The 19,675-nt window shown below is 51.8% G+C and overlaps 1 protein-coding gene across 5 annotated transcripts in view; it reads left to right on the top strand.

Moving 5' to 3' along the window:
- Positions 1 to 4,041: 4,041 nt before the first annotated feature.
- GRIP2 (glutamate receptor interacting protein 2) overlaps positions 4,042 to 19,675 on the top strand; it is a 95,702-nt gene continuing 80,068 nt past the window's right edge. For all 5 annotated transcript variants that reach the window (XM_077857702.1, XM_077857701.1, XM_077857700.1 and 2 more), the window contains exon 1: positions 4,042 to 4,158. In XM_077857702.1, coding sequence (XP_077713828.1) covers positions 4,104 to 4,158 — 55 coding nt within the window. In that variant the 5' untranslated portion in view covers positions 4,042 to 4,103. The remainder of the gene's footprint in view (positions 4,159 to 19,675) is intronic.

Raw genomic sequence — 19,675 nt, 5'->3', positions numbered from 1 at the left:
GCCCTAAACCACTCTGCCACACTCCCTCCTATTAGTCCTGCTCCCACCATCATTCATTCATTCATTCATTCATTCATTCATTCATTCATTCATTCATTCATTCACATCTCCCCCATTCTTGCTCCCTTTCTTTTTCCTATTCCTCTGATAACATCCCCCTGCTGCTTTTCCCATTTTACTGCTACAATTCCCCTGCCCTATGTCATTGCCAGGTTGCTCACGTGCTGCCATTCTTCTTACTATTTCTTTCCTGTTACTCCCCAAACTGCTCTTCTGTTCGCACGCTCTCTCCTCCCTGCTGTAGGAGGGCCTCTCCTGTTCCCACTGCCGTTCTTTCTGGCTGGGCTGCTATTAGTTTCTTACTCTTCTTCATGATACCTCTGCACACAAGGCTTCTCTTCTCTTCCTGCTACTATGACTCCTTTCATCTCTCCTCCTAGTCAGGGATTTTATTTTTTCTTGGACTCTTCTACACTACTGTTTTTCTCTTACTTCTTCTCTTCTCCAGTAAATAGGACTTGCTCTGTTACCCTCCCTTGTCTCCTTTCCTCTCTCTCTACTTCCTCCCTTCCGTGGGTTTCAAAAATACTTAGATTCTTTGACATTCCTCCCATAAGAGGTGGTCTGTGCAGCCTCCCTGGAATTTGGGAGGCTTGTGACTGTTTCGAGGAGAGCCAACAATGATGCTCTGGGATTTCCAGGGCTGGCTCAGCAAAGGGGATGAGGCTTCCACTTCGTGCTGTGGTGCACCTACCCTGGCATGCCCGCTGCCACTCACTCCCAGTGAGCCCCATGTAAGAGGCTCAACTGCCCTGAGGTTGTCATGCTGTGAGGAAGCACAGGCCACATGGAAAGGCCATTGGCAGGCACTTGGGGTGACAGTGTCAGCTGAGCCCAGCCTTTGAGTCATGCCAGCTCAGGTACCAGTGGGTGATTCCAGCCCCAGCCTTCGAGTCTTCCCAGCTGAGGCCCTGATATCACAGAGCTGAGACAGCCCCTCTGCCCTGCCCAAATTCTTGACCCATAGAATTCATGACCATAATACAATGTTTGTCTTATGTCACTTAAGTTTAGAGTGGCATGATTGGCAACAACGGATAACCAGAACACTCTCTCAGTGACGCTGTCCCTCCTCCCCACGTCCCTTCTCTTGCTCTCCTGCCACCACCACTCCCCTCCTGTGCCCTGCCCTCCTCACTGCCCTCCTCTGTCGGGGCCTCTTGACCTTGGTGCTGGTGTGTTTGCATCGCCTTTCAGCCATCCCAGCCCTGTCATCCTCGGAGCAGCGGGCAGCCTGGCTGTGGAGCTCATCAATCTCAGGGCAGACAGCAGTGATTCACAATTCTGCTGCTGAGGAGACTCACTCCTTTGTCAGAAGCTCACAGCCATTAAGACAAGTTCTGGAGTCAGCACTCTGCAGACTGGGGCCTGGGTGCAGATCTGCCCCTCCCTTGCCCTCACCCCCCCCCCCCCCCCCCCCCCCCGGGCCTACTTACTGAGGTGATTAACAATTCAGAATTAATACAGGGCTGGGATATGACCCATCTGAGGGTCTTAGGAGCACGAACAGGGGATAAATATATCCCATGGTCTGTGTGGGCAGCACTGTCTGGGGGTGCTTGGAGCTGGGCAAATCTGGGTTTAAAAGTCAGTTCTGAGAATTCCTGTCTGTGCGAACTTGGGTAAGACAGTTAACTCCTCCGAACCCCACTGCCCTCCTTTGTCAAATGGGGCTAATTATACCAACCTTGTTGAAGTATTAGGGATCTAAGATCACATTAAAAGCTTACCTCGGAAAAAAAAAAAAAATAAAAGCTTACCTCAGGACGCCTGGGCGGCTCAGCATTTGAGCATCTGCCTCTGGCCCGGGGCATGATCCCAGGATCCGGGATCGAGTCCCACATTGGGCTCCCTGCATGGAGCCTGCTTCTCTCTCAGTCTCTGTCTGTGTCTCTCATGAATAAATAAATAAAATCTTTTAAAAATCTTTAAAAAGGGGGGGTGGGCAGCCCCAGTGGCTTAGCGGTTTAGCACCGCCTTCGGCCCAGGGCGTGATCCTGGAGACCTGGGATCGAGTCCCATATTGAGCTCCCTGCATGGAGCCTGCCTCTGCCTTTCTCTCTCTCTCTCTGTCTCTGTCTCTAATAAATGGATTAAATCTTAAAAAAAAAAAAAAATGCTTACCCTCACCTTACAAAAGGGGTACCTCTGAAGGTCAAAGTTTTGGTAGCTTTGTTGATGGGATCAAGATGCCAGGGGTTGTCACTCATTGAGCTACCTTTTGGAATACAAGTATCTGGCTCCAGCCTTACTGGACTCTGTCAGGACAATATGATGATCTCTGGTTTGCAGGCGAGGAATCTGAGGCTTAAAATTGAGGTGATTTGCCCAAAGACAGAGCTAAAAACTAACAAACCCAGGATCCAAGCAGAGGATGCTTGTTTTCCTCCCAACACTCTTAAAGGGTAGAAGTTTGGTGATCTGCACTAACCACCACATTCATATTTTGCTCTGCGGATAACCATGAAGCCCCTCTCCCTCCCTGAGCTAGATGCAGGAGAGGTGTCCAGGCAAATAGGCTGACTCGTTTGGTCAGGGAGGAAACAGCTTTTACTGAGGTATAGATTTTTTTTTAATATTGTAAAAATTTATTTAAAATCTTTAGCTTATTTTTTGTTTAGGTAATGTATTTCCAGGGTTCAAAATTTCAAGAGGCACTGAAGGGGATTCAATGAAAAGTGAATCTCTCCCACCTGCCCCTGGCCATATGATTCCCATTCTGGAAGGGGCCAGTGTTTCCACTAGAGACCATGTTCCATATACTTGAGCAAATATGAATGTCCAGCCTTCCCTCCTGTTTTCTGCCCATATTATAAACACTGTTCTTCATTTTGTCCTCTTCCAAAGAATGTCCTCCTCCTTTTTTATGGCAGTGTAGTACTGCTTTGCCTGGATTCCACACGTCCCCACGCCCTCCTCATCCCCATGGTGGAAGTGAATCTGACTTCTGAGGATAGGACCCTCCAGTGCTCCTTCCCCTGGCTGTTCTTCCCAGAATCTGAGACCTGGGGAGCTGAACCGCTGCCAGGCAGAAGGAGGGAAGCTCTGATTGGGTGCAGTAGACAAGGCCTGCACACAGACAGACCTCTTGCTGCTGGCCTTCAGCCTTTGCTGTGTGTCCATGGACAGGCCCCACCCTCTCTGGGCCTCTCCGGTCTCCTCTGCAAGATGCCATCCAAAGGCTTCCCTTCCAGGACAGGGGTAATGGCTTTTTTTTTTTCTTTCTTTTTTTAAAGATTTTATTTATTTATTCATGAGCCACACAGAGAGGGGTAGAGACATAGGCAGGGCGAGAAGCAGGCTTCTGCAAGGGAGCCCGATGTGGGATGGAAGACCTTAGAAGCTCACTACCTGAGCCAAAGGCAGACGCTCAACCACTGAGCCACCCAGGTGCAGGGGGTGAGGGCTTCTGTGGAGGGACCCATGCTTCTCAGGCTTGGGGCCAGGGTGCACTCATTCATTGATTCACCGGCTCATTCATTTATTCTCTCATTTATTTACATATTTCTTCACTCGTTAATTTTCTCATTCATCAATTCACTAACTCATTCATTCATTCAGCCACTCATCTTCTCACTCATCTCTACACCTCATTATTCACTCACCCACTCCCTTCTTCTCCCATTTATTTACGCATTCATTGCTTCCCTCATTCATTCGTTGACTAGTTGGCGGTGATCAGGAGTACCAGGCTGCGACTCGCAGAGCGCGGGGGCGAGAGCGCGCGGCCCGCGGGGTCCCCCTGCGGCCTGACTCCCCGCCCCGCCCCGCCCCGCCCCCCGCGCCGGGGAAAGCGCGCGCTCTCGGGGAGCGTCGCTGCTCAGCCGCGGGCTCGCGAGCCGAGCGGAGCGCCTGGCGGCCGCCCGGCCACCCCGACCCTCGGCGGCCGCCCATGCCCGCCGCGCCCCGGGCCCGCGGCCCTCCCCAGCGCTGCGCTGCGCCGCCCGGCCCGGCGGGGGCGGGGTCGGGGCCGGGGCCGGGGCCGGGGCCGGGGCCGGGGCGGCGCTGGCGAGGCCGGGCCGGGCCGCAGGGCGGCCGCGGGGATGCGGGGCTGGCGGAGGAACCTCGCGCTCTGCCTGCAGCGGCTGCCGGACGAAGGTAGGACGCGGCCGCTGCCCAGGCCGGGGAGAACCGCCGCGGCGCGGGGCGCGGGGCGCGGGGCGCGGGGCGCGGGGCTGCGGGAGGCGGAGGGCGGGCGGCCGCTGCGAGGCGCGGAGCTCGCGGGGTCAGCGCAGGACACGCGGTGCGGAGCTCGCGGAGCGGAGCCTGGCCCGGAGGACCCGCGGGGGCGCTCGCAGCGCGGAGCGAGGACCGGCGCGGCGCGGCCGCAGGAGGCTGACCCGCCCGCGAGCCCGGCCCCCACGTGCCTCCCGGCTCCCGGCGACTCCGCGGGGGCCGCGACCTGCGGGCGCTCGCGGCGGGGGACTCCGGAGCCGACGCCGCGGCCGCTGGGACCCAACTTTGCTCCGCCCGCCCGCGGCACCCCGCGCCCTCCCCGCCGCCCGCAGTTCGGCAAAGTTGCCAGGACGCCGCGGCGGGAGGCGGCGCGGGGCGGGGGGCTCGGCCGCACGACCCCGCCCGACCCCGCCCGACCCCGCCCGGCCCTGCCGCAGCGCTGCGGCGCCGCCCCCTCCGCCGGGGGCCCCCGGGGCTGCCCCACCCCCGTACCTGTTGTGCGAGCCGCGGTGGCGGGGGGAGGGGGAGGAAAAGGACCCGCGCCCGGGCCCCGCCACCGCCGAGGAAAGTTCGGATCCGGTGCTAGTTAGGAATTGCTGGGCCTGAGAGTCGGGGCAGAGTGAGATGGGAATGGCAGCCGCCCCCGCTGCCCTCCGGGGGGCGTGATGAAGGACCTAGGGCACCGAGAGCCTCACGTCTGCTCCTGTCTTTAACCTTCACAGCCTCCCTCTCGAGAGGGCGCCGTCATTCTTTCCACTTTACAGGTGAGGACACTGAGCCTCAGAGAGAGAAAGCCTCCTGCCCAAGGTCACTCGGCCAGTAGATGGTACAGCTGCGATATGAACCTAAGTCCATGTGACCGGCAAGATTTTGGTAGTGTCCAGCCCCCCCCCCTTCCTATCTGCCCCCCAAGGTGGGCCCGGCTCAGTTCATAGCAAAGGATCCATTTTCAACCCAAGCCAGAAGCTCCTGTGTGGGGCATGGGGGAGGGGGAGAGGAGGGTGACAGCCAGAGCCCATCCCTGCTCCTCCTGCCCAGGCCCCGGGGTTAAGTCAGATCTGTAACCTCTACCCCGCTGTGGACCCAGGTTCCCAGGACCTGGAAGCAGAGCCTGTGGAGAGTCTTGTTTAGACCCTCAGGCGGCCTTAGCTGATGTCCCAAGACCCTGGCAGGCTGACAGCTCTGCCCAGCGGAGGGGGCGGACCTCCCACTCCTCCTCCAACCTGAGTGGATACTGATGGCACAGCCATAGGGCACAGAGAGCGCCTGGGTTTCCTTCCCTGGGGTTGAGGGAGGAGGAAGATGGATAAGGCTACCAACAGGGAGGAGATCTTGGAGGAGTGCCCCTAAGAAAAAAAATCTTGCAGAGCCAGGTGCCCACGACCAACGTTCAGCCTGAGCTTGGCCTTTCAGAAAACAGGGCAGCTCTGTGATCTTGGACAAGTAAGTCATTCCCTGCCTCTGAGGCTCACCTCTGTATCTATAAGGGGAGAGCCTAGCCCTGTGTCCTGTGGGGTTCCTAGGGCGGTGAAATGAGGTCTCGGCCCTGGCATAGCACATAGCAGAGCAGGCTCAGAAGTGGGCGCTCTGATGTCCTGGGGGAGAGGATGTTGCTCTCTTGCTCCTGAATCACACTCCCCAGCCTGTGTGTGTATATGTGGGGGGGCATGGGTGAGACACGTAGGTGGTATATGTGTACGTGAGGTGTGCATAGAGGCACGTGGGCGTCATCTTTAAGACGCATGTGAGTGCCAGTGAGTTTCACATGTGACATGTATGAGGCACGTGGGTCTTGTGATTTCTACAGTCTTTTTGGCTGCCCCTGGCCACATCTTTTGCGAGGAGGCCACTTCTCCCTTCATCAATGCCAGGAGGTGCCCAGCATTTAAGTTTTCCTTGGAAAATCTGACTTGAGATTGATCCTTGAGCTTAGCACTAAATCAGAGGGTGGCTGGCTGGTGCATCCACCCTCGCTGGCAGGAAATTACTGTTTTAAAAAGAAAAGAATCCCTTTCTCTGGGCCACAGGAACATTAGTTTCTGTGGGCTGGATCTCAAATGAGAGGCTTTGATATATGTGTCCAGCTTGATAAGAGGCTCACGGTAGGAGGTCAGTTAAGCCCAGGAGTGACAGAGATGCAGAGACAGGACTATAGACCTGATATCCTCGGTGAAGAGTTAGTGAGAAGGACATTTTGAATAAAACCAGCTTACCTACTTATTCTGTGGTAGTATTTCAGGCCCTGAGGAAAGAAGAGTGGTCTCAAAGACCAGACTCCTGTCCCAGACTTAAGCCTCTCCACTTGCCAGCTCTGTGACCTTAGGCATACTACTTAATTCTTCTGGGCTTCAGCGTTTTTGTTTTTTGTTTTTTCAATCCATAAAGTGGGAAGCGTAGCCTTGCAGGGTGGTCTTGAGCAATCAGTGTTAAGATATTCTACTACAAAGCCTAGCATATAGTAGATACTCAAGAAATGCTAATCCTGCTCTTCTTTTCTTGGCCTTTACCTCTGCTTTAACTTCATATTTGGAGAAATGAATTGGTGCGTTGGTCAGTGGAGTAACTCAGGACTTGGTGGATTTCTGGCTGATGAGCAGCCGCCTTTTGAGGCTCTCCACTCCTAGGGTTTGGGGGACCCAATTGGGTTGTGTCTGCCGTGTGCCTGCTTGACTCCACCATCTGGCCTTACCCAAGGAGGTTGGTCAAAAGCAGAGTTATGCTCCCCGCTATGCCACCCCACACATACACACACACTTGTGCATTACATGTGTCCAGATCTCTCTGCAGGTTTTGGAACTGGAAATAGTAGTCATGTCTGTTGAAGAGAGACACGGGCAGCCACTGAGATTGGAGAACTCTGATTCTAACTTCATGATGCTTCTGAGTTTATGTGTGTGTGTGTGCGTATGTGTATGTGTGGCTTGTGTAATGTAATTCCACCTTGATGCTTATGGTCCTGTAGACAGTGACACATTTGCTTGTATTCGTTGCAGTAAAATGCTTCCAGAGGACTCCCCTCTGCCCCTCACCACCTCCAGGTTGTTGCTGGTCTCTGTGTGACCAAAAAATGTCACACAGACACTCTGTGGATCCAAAAAATGAAAGCCAGGCTTCAGCTTTGCGTTGCCCCCAGACCATCAGATAACAAAAGTTCAAGGTGCCCAGTGCTTGGGGAATGTGAAGTTGAAAGCAGGAGCAATTCCGAGTGGGCAGGCTGCTTGCAGGAGGGGGGCGCTGCAGCCCGGGGCAGGTCAGCTTTCCACTGGCAGATCCTTCCCATAGTGTGGCCTGATTAATTTTCTTCCTTATGCCAGTACTTTCTGCTCTCTAATGGGCTCTTGGAATGTGAGCCAGGAGGGTTAATAGAAGTCATCTCGTCTTATTAGAGAGATGGGAAATTCAGAAGCAGTGACGAGGAAATGACTTTTTATTCATTCAACAAATATTTATTGGGCCCTATTCTGGGGGCCGAGGATATGGCCATGAATGAGACAAAGACCGTGCTGTAACAGACTTCAAGTCCTAGGGAGGAGGGACAGGGGCAAGGAAATAAAAATAGGAATGGGACAGTACTAGAGTCATGAGTGAGATGAGGGTTAACACAAGAGCAGAGGGGAATGTTGTGGGGAGTTCCAGGGGAAGGGACTTCTCCAGATAGGCTAGCCAAGGGTGGTCAGGGAAATCCTCTCTGAAAGGTGACTTTTGAGCTGAGACTAAAGAGCAGGAAGGCTCAGGCATGCCAAGAGCAGAAGGCAGAGCTAGTAGGCGGGGTAACAGCAAGTACCAAGAAAAGCCCTGGTCTGCAGGGTGTAGTGTGGAGAGGACCAATTTGACCTGTTGGAGGAAGAGCAAGGAGTGAGAGAGAGGGAGGGTGACGAGCAGTGAGGCTGGAGGAGCCAGGTCATGAAAGGCCAGATCACTGTAGGCGCAGGAGCGTGGATATTATTCTGTGAAGATGAAGTCTTGACCAAGGACTTGGGCTGGCTCCGAAGATGAGCAAGGTTTGGAGTGATGGAGATGGCAATGGAGAGAGGCACGCCAGGCAGAGGAATGGCATGAGTAAAGGAGCGGAGGTGGGAAAGCTGTAGGGGCTGAAGCTGCCAGACAGGCAGGGACCAAAGGCATTGAATGCCGCTCCGGGGAGCTGTCTAGAGTTCTGACAGGCACATCCGGTGTCCCCTGCAATTATGGACTCGTGTGTGTGCGTGTGTGTGTGTGTGTGTGTGTGTGTGTGTGTCCGTGGTACCCAGCTAGCTGATGTGTCCCTGTGCCGGTTACCTAGGAGACAACGGGAAGACGATGGGGCAGGATCTGATTGGCTACTCACTCCCGCTGCTCATCTCTGTGTCAGAACTGCAGGCAGAGGTTACAAATGGTCCATGCGGGCATGCCAGGTGCTAAAAGGGGAGCTTGGGAATGTTCATTGCCCCGAGTCCTGTGTGTATGTGTGTGTGTGTGTGTACGCGCAAGTACGTGCATGTGTGTGTGTGGTTGCCGGTGCATGTGTGTGCCCGTCTTGAACAAAGCGGCGGCATCTGGAGCTAATGCACTTCCTGCTGTGAAACATCTGCTCATTGCCTTAAATCAGGTAGTGGGGGCCCAGATAAATTTAAGAAGAACCAGCCAGACTTGGGAAAGGCTCTTTTGTTTGGTTTTAATAACTGCGATGTCAGCCCTGGAGCTGATTTTCAACGTTTCCCTCTATCTCTAAAAATGCAAATAAAGCTTTGAGTGGCGGAGGTTATGTCCTGTGACATGAACTGTGATGTCAGTTTGCAGAATTGCCTCCTCCACCCCGCCAAGAAGGTTGGTTTGAGATTGTAGTTCTGTTTTTTCCCTTCCCCTCTCCTTTAGAACAGTAATGCCCTCTCTTTCTTCTACTTTGTGGGTAAAAGGACAAGGAATCCACACTTTAATTTTGCTGAGGAAGGGAATGAGGAAAAACAATAAACAAAACCCACCAAAGTGTTTCCTTTGCAGTTGACTTTCTAAAGCAGCAGCCCAGGTGGGCTTGGGAAGAGACAAAACATGGCAACAACAGCAACCAGCTCCAGGACTGCAGAAGCTTTCTTAGTCTCTCTTTCCCCACTCCTGCCTCCCACTGTGTGGGGCTTGGCAGATGAGGCAGCTGGTGAGGAAGGAAATGAGGATTTCCTTGCTCCCACCCTTGGTTTCTCTGTCCTGTGCTCAAGTTTTAATGTTCTGTGTATGATGAGCCTCCTCTGCCTCTTTGTCTTTGGAAAAAGAAATCATCCTGTTTCCTGTTGGAAACAAATCATACCATGTCTTCCATGCATGTCTCTATTTCTCCATGTCTCTCTCACCACTGGTCAGAGGTATTTTACCTGAAACATACCTTTGGGAGTGGTTTCCATCTGTTTATACATTCCTCATGTGCTCCATTACTTAAGGAGGGGTCTTGCACTTGCATGCCTAAAGGGGCAAGGCAAGTGACCCAGTAGATGAGTGAAGAAGGCTTCAGGGCCTTTGCACTCGCTGTTCCCTCTGCTGGGTTGATCTTACATGTACACAATTCACTCACTTCATTTAGATCTATGCAACTGTCTCGTCTTTAGAGAGGACTTCCCTGACCCTCCCAGCTTTTTAGTCCATAGCTTTCTTTTTCTTACCAGAGTTTGCACTTCCTGACCTTATGTTATATCCTTGTTCATTGCCCTTCTCTCTCACTATATGCAAGTGCCATGAGGGCTGTGGTTGTGTGTCTATCTTATTCTCCATGTTATCCCTGGTAACCAGTACATTGCCTGGCACTTGGTAGTTGTTCAGTAAACATTAGTGGATGAAGGGAGTGAAATGGGTCTGGGGGACAGAGACTGTATGTAGACTTTATAGGAGCTCTGGCTCAGCATCCCAGATCTGATTTTTCTAGAGAAGCAAAAAACCCAGAGTTTTACATGCCACCTCCCAACTGCAAAATGTTAAACATCGATTCAAACAAAGACCTTGGGAGTCCAGCGGTGCTCCCTTTGGAGTTGGAGGGCTCTAGTACCCCAGGCCCTTTACCATCTGGCTGCAGTGACCTTTCTTCCCTCCTTAGTCATGTGCCGACCTTGTTCAGTCCCACCTCTGAGCCTTTGCTCAGGCTGCCGCTCTGCCTGGAGTGCTTCCTCCACCCGCTCCTCCACCCAGAAAAGTATTGTTTCCTCTGGTTCCAACCCCAGGCCAGGCCAATGTGCAGTTTCCCGTGTCCTCCTCCTCCCAACATGGCAGTGTTAGCCTCTCCCTCCACGTTTCTGTCCTGGCCCCTTTCCTTTTTGGAGCACAATCATGTCTAATCATCTGTCTCCTCTACACAGAGCTCCAGGAGCAGCAGCCCTGTCTATCCCTCTGTAGGTCTGCAGCACTGGCATACAGCTGGTGTCCACTAAGTGAGTGGTGCATGAAATAGAAAGGAAGGAGAGGAACATACCCTTCTGAGCATCTACTGTGAACTGGGCCCTGTACTGACCATATTCACATCCTTCACTCACAGTGGCCTAGTAATGAGGACGTTGAGGCTCAGGGGGGTTGTGGACTTGCCCTGAGCTCCTGGTGTGTGGGGGGCTCCCCACTGAGGTGAACTGCCTCTCCCTGCCTGGTGTGCAGTCCCCGCCTCATTCCATTCCTTTTCGAAAGATTTTATTTAATTATTTGAGAGAGAAAGGCTGAGTGGGGAGCTTGATGCAGGGCTCAATCCCAAGATCCCAAGACCATGACCTGAGCCAAAGGTGGACGCTTAACCCACTGAGTCCCCCAGGCGCCCCTCATTCCAATATCTAAACAAACCTCTATGACTTGGCCTTTCTGAGCTTCTCTGTAAAATGGGAGCATTACCAGCCTCCAGGAGAGCTGTCGTGAGGATCCAGAGATGACAGATAGGGGAGGGCTTTGCCAGCTATATGGAGTAGGGTGTACTAGTGGGATGGTGACTGGCACAGTGAGGGGGCAGTGCCCAGTTACTCACTGAGCAGGACCACACCTCGCTGTGTGTTCGAGCGTTCTGAGGAAATATTTATTCTCCTTCTCATTTATTCTTTAAGTCTGCAATTTCATTATCAAGCCCCTACTATGTGCCAGCTACTTCTCTTTTACTTTATATTCTGGGAAACCTGACCATGTGTAGGTCTTACTGTCTCCATCTCACAGCTGTTAACCCAAAGCACAGCGGTTAAGTCACTTGCCCAAGGATGTGCTGCTAGGAAGTGGCAAAGCAGATTTCTATCCCAGGAATCTCTTTCTCCCAAACCAGTGCTCTTTCCTTGACCTCAGGCTGCTTCCTTTGGAATTCTGTTTCCAAAAGTCACAAGCAATGAGGTACCCAGGAATTCTCCCTGGGGTTGGGAGTTGACACTGACCTCTGACCTGAAAGAGTACGAGTGAGTGGCCAGGAAGGGAAGGGCACTTACGGCCAAGAGATCAGTGTGTGCAAAAGCACAGAGTTGAGAAAAACCTGGTGTGACCACAGTTGTGCAGTTTGGCTAGCACGTCAGCTGCATGCACTGTGTGTGTGGGAAAGGTGGGCATGATTCTGGCTGGGAAGAGATTGTGAGGGTAGAGATGGCCACACCCTGGTCACAAATGGGTCTTTCTTGACCCTGACAATGGTGCAAAGAAATTGGTTGTCATTAAACTTGAGTGTGTGTGTGTGTGTGTGTGTGTGTGTGTGTTGGGGGACGGGGTGGGATTGACATTAAGAAAATAAATAGAGGGCAGCCTGAGTGGCTCAGTGGTTTAACACCGCCTTCAGCCCAGGGTGTGATCCTGGAGACCCGGGATCGAGTCCCGCATCGGGCTCCCTGTGTGGAGCCTGCTTCTCCCTCTGCCTGTGTCTCTGCCTCTCTCTCTCTCTCTCTCTCTCTCTCATGAATAAATAAATAAAATCTTAAAAAAATAAATAGATCTGCAGCTTTCTTCAGAGGACCTGGTAACACTGGGCTTACACTTCTGCTGTCCCGTGTGGGCTGGGAGTGTATTCCCATGCTCCCTGTCTGGCCCCCGATGCGTTCACTCACTTGCTCAGCCTTAGTGGTATTTCTTCTTGAGATCTTGAACTCACTCACTAATAGAGTTTGAACTTCGTCATCATCAAGTAGCTGAAGGGATTTTAAGCAAGAGGTGGCATGTTTAGGAAGCTTCTGCTGGCTGCTGGGGCATGGAAGGCAAGGTGAGGCAGGGAGACTCCCAAAATGACCATGTTAGGAGCATCTGCTCAGCCTTGCAGGGTGCCTTATTCACATTGTCTCTGTTCCCCCTAACTACCCTGCAAGGTCGGATTATCAGCATTCTCAGAGGAAATGGAAGCTACAAAAGTAGATGCTGTGAAAGAAAGGATTGAAAAATTGGACTACTTAAAAATATAGAAGTTATGTATGACTAAAGGCATTTTTCACAAGGTTCCAAGACAAGCCACGGATCGGGAGGAAAAGTATTTACAACATACATCACAGGTAAAGATTGATATCCAGTGTATATCAAGATCTCCTGCCAATAAGAAAATATACACAGTTAATAAGAAAGGTCAAGAAGTCAATAAGAAAAGATAGACAGTCTAGGAGGAACATCATGGATTCAAGCAGGATGTTACTGGAAGACAAATGGCCAGAAAGTGAATGAAAGACGACCAACCTCAACATTTTATGGGATTATTCTATTAGCGTGAGGAAAATTCTCAGAGAAACAATAGCACAGTATCAATTTTAAGGAGAAGTTAAAAAATTCATAGCATCTAGTGTTGGTGCGGTCACAGGGGACGCTGAAGCTGACGTGCAGGAAGGAGAGGCAGATAGGAGGGCAGTTTGATAAGTTATCTGGCAGTTTGGAAAGCTCGTAAACCCTTTGACCCAACTATTCCTTTTCTAAGTGTAAGTATTATAAATATTTTCTAGTCTAGAGAAAAAAAAATCTAGCACAGATGCATAAGGCACCATGGACAGAGACATTTGCTGCGGTGTTAGCAGAGGGGAAAAAGGAAATACACCAACTGTCCATCAGTGGCAGACTGGCTTGGGAACACAGGGCTACGTGGTTCTGAGGAAAACCTCCAACCACATCAGTGGTCTTTCTGGAACCTCTGCTCCCATTTGCCAAGTCCCCACCCCTTCTGCCGACAGGAGCTGCGGTCACCTGTTCCTGGCAGGTGCCCAATTTTCCTTCTTTTTACACAAACAGCAGCATACTGTCGTGTACTTCTGCACCTTGCTCTTTTATCATGAGACATATTGTCCCTGAAGAGGAGTGATTAAGACATTTGTGCTTTTTGAAGAGCAATGTAAGACCGGGGGGTTAAGAAATAGATCATTCTCAGCTCCCGGTGCAACATGGCTCTCCAAAATGGCTGTTCAGATTTCTAGTCCCCTTTGGGATTCATGTAATTTTACAAAAGAGGAGAAAAAAAACCACCTTGAGGTGGGTGTGCTTGTTCATGGTTCCAGGGCTGATGGTGACTTTGGTTTGGCCTCTGGCCTGTCTGCTCCACAGGGCAGAGACTGCAAGCCCAGAGTAGGGGGACATAGGCAGCAGAATGGGCCAGATGTGGCAATGGACAACTGTGGAGGGCCGGGCCTGGATGACACTCAGTTTCCTGCCTGAGATTTCTCCTGGCCTGGGAGGAGTATGCTAGTGCCTTTCACTGAGCTCGGGGGGCAGGTAGGGGTGGATTTTAGGGGGCTGAGTGTGAGAGACCTGCCAAGAGGCATCTGCCCTGGAGGCCTCTGGATGGATAGCTCTGGCAGCTGGCAGCCCAGCTGGGGAATCCCATGGAGGGGTGCCCTTTGAACAACCATTTTTCAACCGTATGAACAAATGCTTTCCCTCTCTAGTCCAGCAAGGATAATTTATCCTAGGGTGAAAGATGAATTCTCCCAGGAAGCTCCACTGCCAGAGACCAGGGAGCCTCAAATTTACCGCTTGCCTTCTGTGCTGATGGAGCTGGGCCTCAAGATTTATGTCTGGGGGCTCATGGGCAGCTGGCGGTGGTTGGCAGGAGTCCTGGGGGACAGGCAGGGTGGGGAGAGCTGTATTTTATAGTGAGGCTGGGGCCCAGGAGGCTGTAAATCTCTATGGTCTCCCGGCCTCCCAAGAGAGGCTGCCTTCCTCAAGGGAGTGGGAAAGGGGCTCAAGGGGATGATGCCTGGAGGACCGTGGAGAGTCCCCTCCCTCAGAAGCCACATGGTCCAGCTCCCTCAGCTTCTGGGTGGGGAGACTGTGTCCAGAGAGAGGGAGAGTGCAGGTCCCAGGGAAGGCCAGAGTTCTTCAGACTTGAAGGGTCAGACTGGTTTGTGTAGTTTTCTTTTCGCTGTTTTTGTTTCTTTCGAAGATAAGCCAGCCCAAAAGACAGATGTCCCTCTGAACTACTCTTGATTGAGTCCTGGCCATTTGCTGGTACTATATGCTGACAGAGACCTCAAGGGTCTCTGCTATTCAGGACCCCACAAGTGAGGTAGGGGTGCCTCACCCAGGACCATCTTTTGAAGAAAGAGATGGAAAAAAATACTAGGAGTTTTAGTTTACGTTTGTTTTCTATCACATTTTAGTTTTTTTCTAGTTTGGTGTATGCTTATAATTGAGTGACACGTGGATATGGAAACACATGGGTAAGTCATAAATAATATGCAGGGCAATGCGCAGACATTTTTATACAGATGAGGTGCAAGAGCAAAAGGATTTGAGGACCAGTCCCTGCCCAATTGTTGGACTATAGTAGTTGGAGGGACCCTGGGATCCTGGGCTGAGATTTCCCTTGATTGGAGGGCAGAAGGCAACATTTACTGAGTATCTACTAAGTGCTGGGCACGGGAAACCTTCACGATGCCCAGCACACAAGAAAGATCTTGAAATATTTCAAGAATTGGATTCTACAACAACAGTGGGGGATATGGGTGGTTAACACCATTTTACAGACGGGGAGATGGGGGCCCAGAGAGGAGAAGAGATTCGCCCCACTTTGTGGCTGAGCTAGGACTTGTTTCTCAGCCCTCCTGTGGACCAGTTTCATGGTTTGTCCTTTTTCTATCTCCAATTAAAAAAAATAAAACATAAAATGGTCGTTGGGCGTTTGAACTATTTTAAATAATTAAACCCAGAGTTATCAGTAAAAACAACAACAACAACAACAACAACAACAAAAACATTGTAATGTCCCTTGTTCTCCATACAGCACTGATATGTACACATTTTCCTGGCCTCTTGCAGTCATTAAAAAGAATATCCTTTTCTTTAAAAAAGATTTTATTTGAGGCACCTGGGTGGCTCAGTGGTGGAGGGTCTGCCTTCGGCTCAGGGGCGTGATCCCCGGGTCCTGGGATCGAGTTCTGCATCGGGCTCCCCACAGGGAGCCTGCTCTCCCTCTGTTTATGTCTCTGCCTCTTTCTGTCTCTCATGAATAAATGAAATCTTTTTTTTAAAAGAGAGAGAGAGAGAGAGCGCGCATGTGGAAGCGGGGGGGGGGGGTGCAGAAAGAGAGGGAGCAAGTAGACTTCACGTCCAGCGTAGAGCCTGATACTGGGCTCTATCTCACAACCCTGAGATCAAGACCTGAGCCAAAAATCAAGAGTCAAATGCTTAATCGATTGAGCCACCCAGGTGCCACAAGAGTATCCTTATATATTAAGTTACTTTCTCTCTGATTAAGTATGCAGTTATTGTTAAATGTAGACCATTCTGGAAAGGAAGATAAAAAAAACAAGAAGAAAGTTAAAATCATCCTCCATCAACCCACCATCCAGAGACAACTTTGGTGCATCTCCTTCCAGTCTTCTTTCCTTTGCTGTCTATTTTTGTTGAGATCGTATGAATATACCATTTTGTGGGGTTTTTTTCTTTGTTAAGTTTTATAGGATCAGTTATAGAATGCCCCCTGGGGTGTCTGTAGCAGATGGAGTATATCCACCTGCTCCCCCACGTTTGGGGATCAGGGTTGTTTCCAGCATTGTGCTGTTATAAACAAGGCTGTGGCGAGACTCAGCTTTCCTGTGGTCGCCATCAGCCTTGATGTCATTCTGCATGGCCTTTTTCCCCCTGCAGATGTTATTTCTTAAATTTGTCATTTTTAATGGCCATGTAACCTGGAGTGTTGCTGTTCCTCACGTTCCAGGCCATTTCCCCCTCTCTGGATCCCACCAGGCTTCCCCACTCCTTCTGGGAAGCCACCCCCTGCCCTAATCCCTCCCTTCCAGCACCTTCGATGCAGGGAACTAACCTCCAGTGGGGAAGGGAGGGCTGTCATCATCTTGCCCAAGCCCCAGGCATTTGCTGCCTCCCTCTTGCCCTTGTCCCGGTCCTGGCACTCAGACCCTTTGTGGCTTGATTCCTTCCTTTCTCCTGTCTTTCTGTGGTTGTTTAACTATGACCTACCATATACCAGCCACTGTTCTAAGTGCTGGGATACAGTAGTAGACAAGACAGTGCTTGTCCTCATGGTACAGGGGAGAGAAACCATAAACTGGTGGAGAAATGAATACAAGTTCACAGGGAGAAGTACCGCTCAGAAGACAAGAAAAGGGGATGAGATGAAAGAGGGTGATGGGTGGTCAGGGAGGGCCTCCTGGAGAAGGTGATGTGTGCTGGGACCAACCAAGGGAGGATCTGGGAAAAGCAGGGACAGAGGCCCTGGGCACTCTCTGTATGTTTGAGGAGCGGAAGCCGGTGTGGCCACAGTGTGGTGGTGGAGCAGGAGAGTGGAATGGGGTGAGACTGGTAGGCCAGCAGGTGGGTGTCTTCTTCTTTTTTTTTTTAAGGTTTTATTTATTCATGAGAGACAGAGAGTTGGGGAGGAGGCAGAGAAAGGAAGAAGTGGGTTCCCTGCTTGTGCGACTCGATCCCAGGACCTTGGGATCATGACCCGAGCTGAAGGCAGATGCTTAACCAACTGGGCCACCCTGGCGCCCCTGGGTCTCTTCTGAGGGTCATGGGAAACCTTCGCGATGCCCAGCACACAGTAGGTGCCTCATTGAGCTAGCCACTCTTATTGCTGCTCCCTTCTTCATGAAGAAGGTCAAGAGGTGAGACTGGCTTGCTCCAGAGTACACTGGGGCTGCTGCCTGGCCTCCTTGGGGTCTGACCTGTCTCCTTGCTGTGGCTCATGCCTGTTCCCTCGGACAGCTGCCCTAGCACAAGGGGGCTCTGCGCATCAGTGGTCCCCCCACCACCGCACTGGGCTCCAGAATTGGGGGTCTGATAGGCCCGTGTTTGCTCTGAACTGTCCTTCTATGTGAAATAGGCTCCTTCTGCCTCCTGGGGCTACTAGGAGGTTTTGCTGGCATGTAGTGGGGGCTTACTCATGTCAGCATCGAAGACACTAAATCAGACATCCTATAAAATATTTCATCTAGAGAGCTCTATAATGTTTGTCTGAGGGGTTGGGTGAGCAGCCTGCAGCAGCTCTGGTGCTGCAAGCTCCCTGAAGGGAGGTGGCTGGTGGCCCCTCAGGGAAAATCCAAAGCAATTGCATTGATTCTGCACTTAATTTAATGAAAAGGCCCTGCAGGGAGGCAGAGGCAGTGAGGCAGGGCTTGTGGGCTTGAGCAGGAGCGATTCTGGGGAGATTTATGATGCTTCATGAAAGATTCAGATCCATGCTGAACATAGGAGATGCTGGGCTCAGTGCTCTGGGCTCTGTCTTCGTGGCCTGAGAGGCAGATGATCTGAGGCTCCTAATGGCCATGATTGCTGTGTGACCCTGGGCAAGTCATGGCCCCTCTCTGGGCATTCTAGGTTCCTTCCTCCCCCAAGGTCCCTGACCCTAGCCTGCCCCCTGCTTCCCACCAGACCTGCATTTTACAAGCCTTTCCACACTGTGAGATCCTCCTCCTCACAGCCTGTGCCTTTCCCCCACCCTCACCAAGTTGTTTTTCCATTTTACAGCAGAGAAAACTGAGGCTCTGAGCAGTTCCCTGGTGTTCCCAGAGTCACACAGCAGGCCTGGGGCAGGGGTGGGGTCTGGCCCTTTCAGCAGGGGAGTCCAGAGCCTCCATGATGATGGGCTTGAAGGCCACTCAGGATGGGTGGCAATTGGGTTTTCCACACAGCCCTGTGTGGAGTCTGTCCTGTTGTATTTTACTTTCCTATCCCCCAGAGGGGGGTCAGGAGAGTTAAGGGACCAGCGTGGACCCCCAGGCAACTGATGTCAGAGCCAAGAATGTAATCAGGTCTTGGTCTGGCCTTTCTCCCCTGCACACTGTGGAAGTCTTGGGGCCCTCCTGGCTTGAGCTCAGCCTCTCCACTCACTTGCTGTGTGACCCTAGATGAGTGACCTAATGTCTCTGAGCTTCTGTGTCTTCATCTATAAGAGGAGGATGACAATATGCCCACCTCCCAGGTTCCTGAGAGTGCGGGGGCGGGGGATCGGCTATGGGTTAAATGGCCTACAGTAGTACTCAATATCCATTTTCTCAGAAAAATTGTAACTCTAGGGCTGCTCTAGCCCTGGAGAAAATCATACTAAAAGAAGGGCCCCTTCCTTTCCAAGCCCAGGGCTTTGCTGGCGTGGCCCCTCCCAAGGCAGGAGAGGAGGGAAGAAACGTATCGTAGGCTGGTGGTTGCAGATGGCAGGCAGCTAATTTATTTACCTCTTCCTAATAAATATGCACGACACATAAATAAAATATTTCACTTGTACTGCTCCACCCGGATCCAGGCAGGCAGTGACAGCCAGCAGTGTAGCTCTGAAGCAGGCTGTGTGTGTGTGTGTGTGTGTGTGTGTGTGTAGTCTGGTGAGAGGGTTAATGAGCTGATTATTCCTTCTTTAACCTAATTTCTTGTCACATTTTAGCAGCACTCAGAGTTCCTCCTCATTCTGGAGGTGCTGGGCTTCCCTTCCAGACCTCCCAGCTAGGCCTTAGCACCCATTTGCTTCCCTTGGAGCTGGGCAAGACTGGACTGGACTGTGCCAGGAGGTAGTGAGCTCCCCATCGAAGCTGCTGTCAAAAGGGTTCCTGTTCTGCAGAGGGGTTCGGACTAGTTGACTCTTGGGACATCTCTGGAGATGGTTTGCTCACTGTGGCGAGCCTGGTTTTTCCAGTTCATGCACTGGTGCCCTGGCTAGGGTCCCAGCCTCTGCAACTGTCCCTGCCGCAGTCTGTTCTCTCCTGTACCTTCTCTGACCCAGCTCATCTGGGGGCCCAGAAATCCAGTCATAAGACAGAGTGATAATCCCTGGACGGCCACCCTCAGAGAGCTAGAGTGGGGCAGGAGACCAGGGCCAGCCTGTGGAGTCACAAGGACCGGGTACCATTGCTGCTCTGCCACGTTTTCAGAGACCTTGGACGAGTCACCTCACTTCTCTAGGTCTCCTCTGTGAAATGGGCCCAGTGTGAAATGTTTATCTGACGGGGTTGCTGTGAGGCTTGTTCATTCATTCACAGATGAATCATTGTGACACAAATCATTGCGTCAACATCATTGACAAATGTTCACCGAGCAGCTGCTATGTGCCAGGCACTGC

This window comes from Canis aureus, chromosome 19 (assembly GCF_053574225.1).
Source record: "Canis aureus isolate CA01 chromosome 19, VMU_Caureus_v.1.0, whole genome shotgun sequence".
NCBI classification, from domain to species: Eukaryota; Metazoa; Chordata; class Mammalia; order Carnivora; family Canidae; genus Canis; species Canis aureus.
This window is presented reverse-complemented; position numbering and strand designations above follow the sequence as displayed.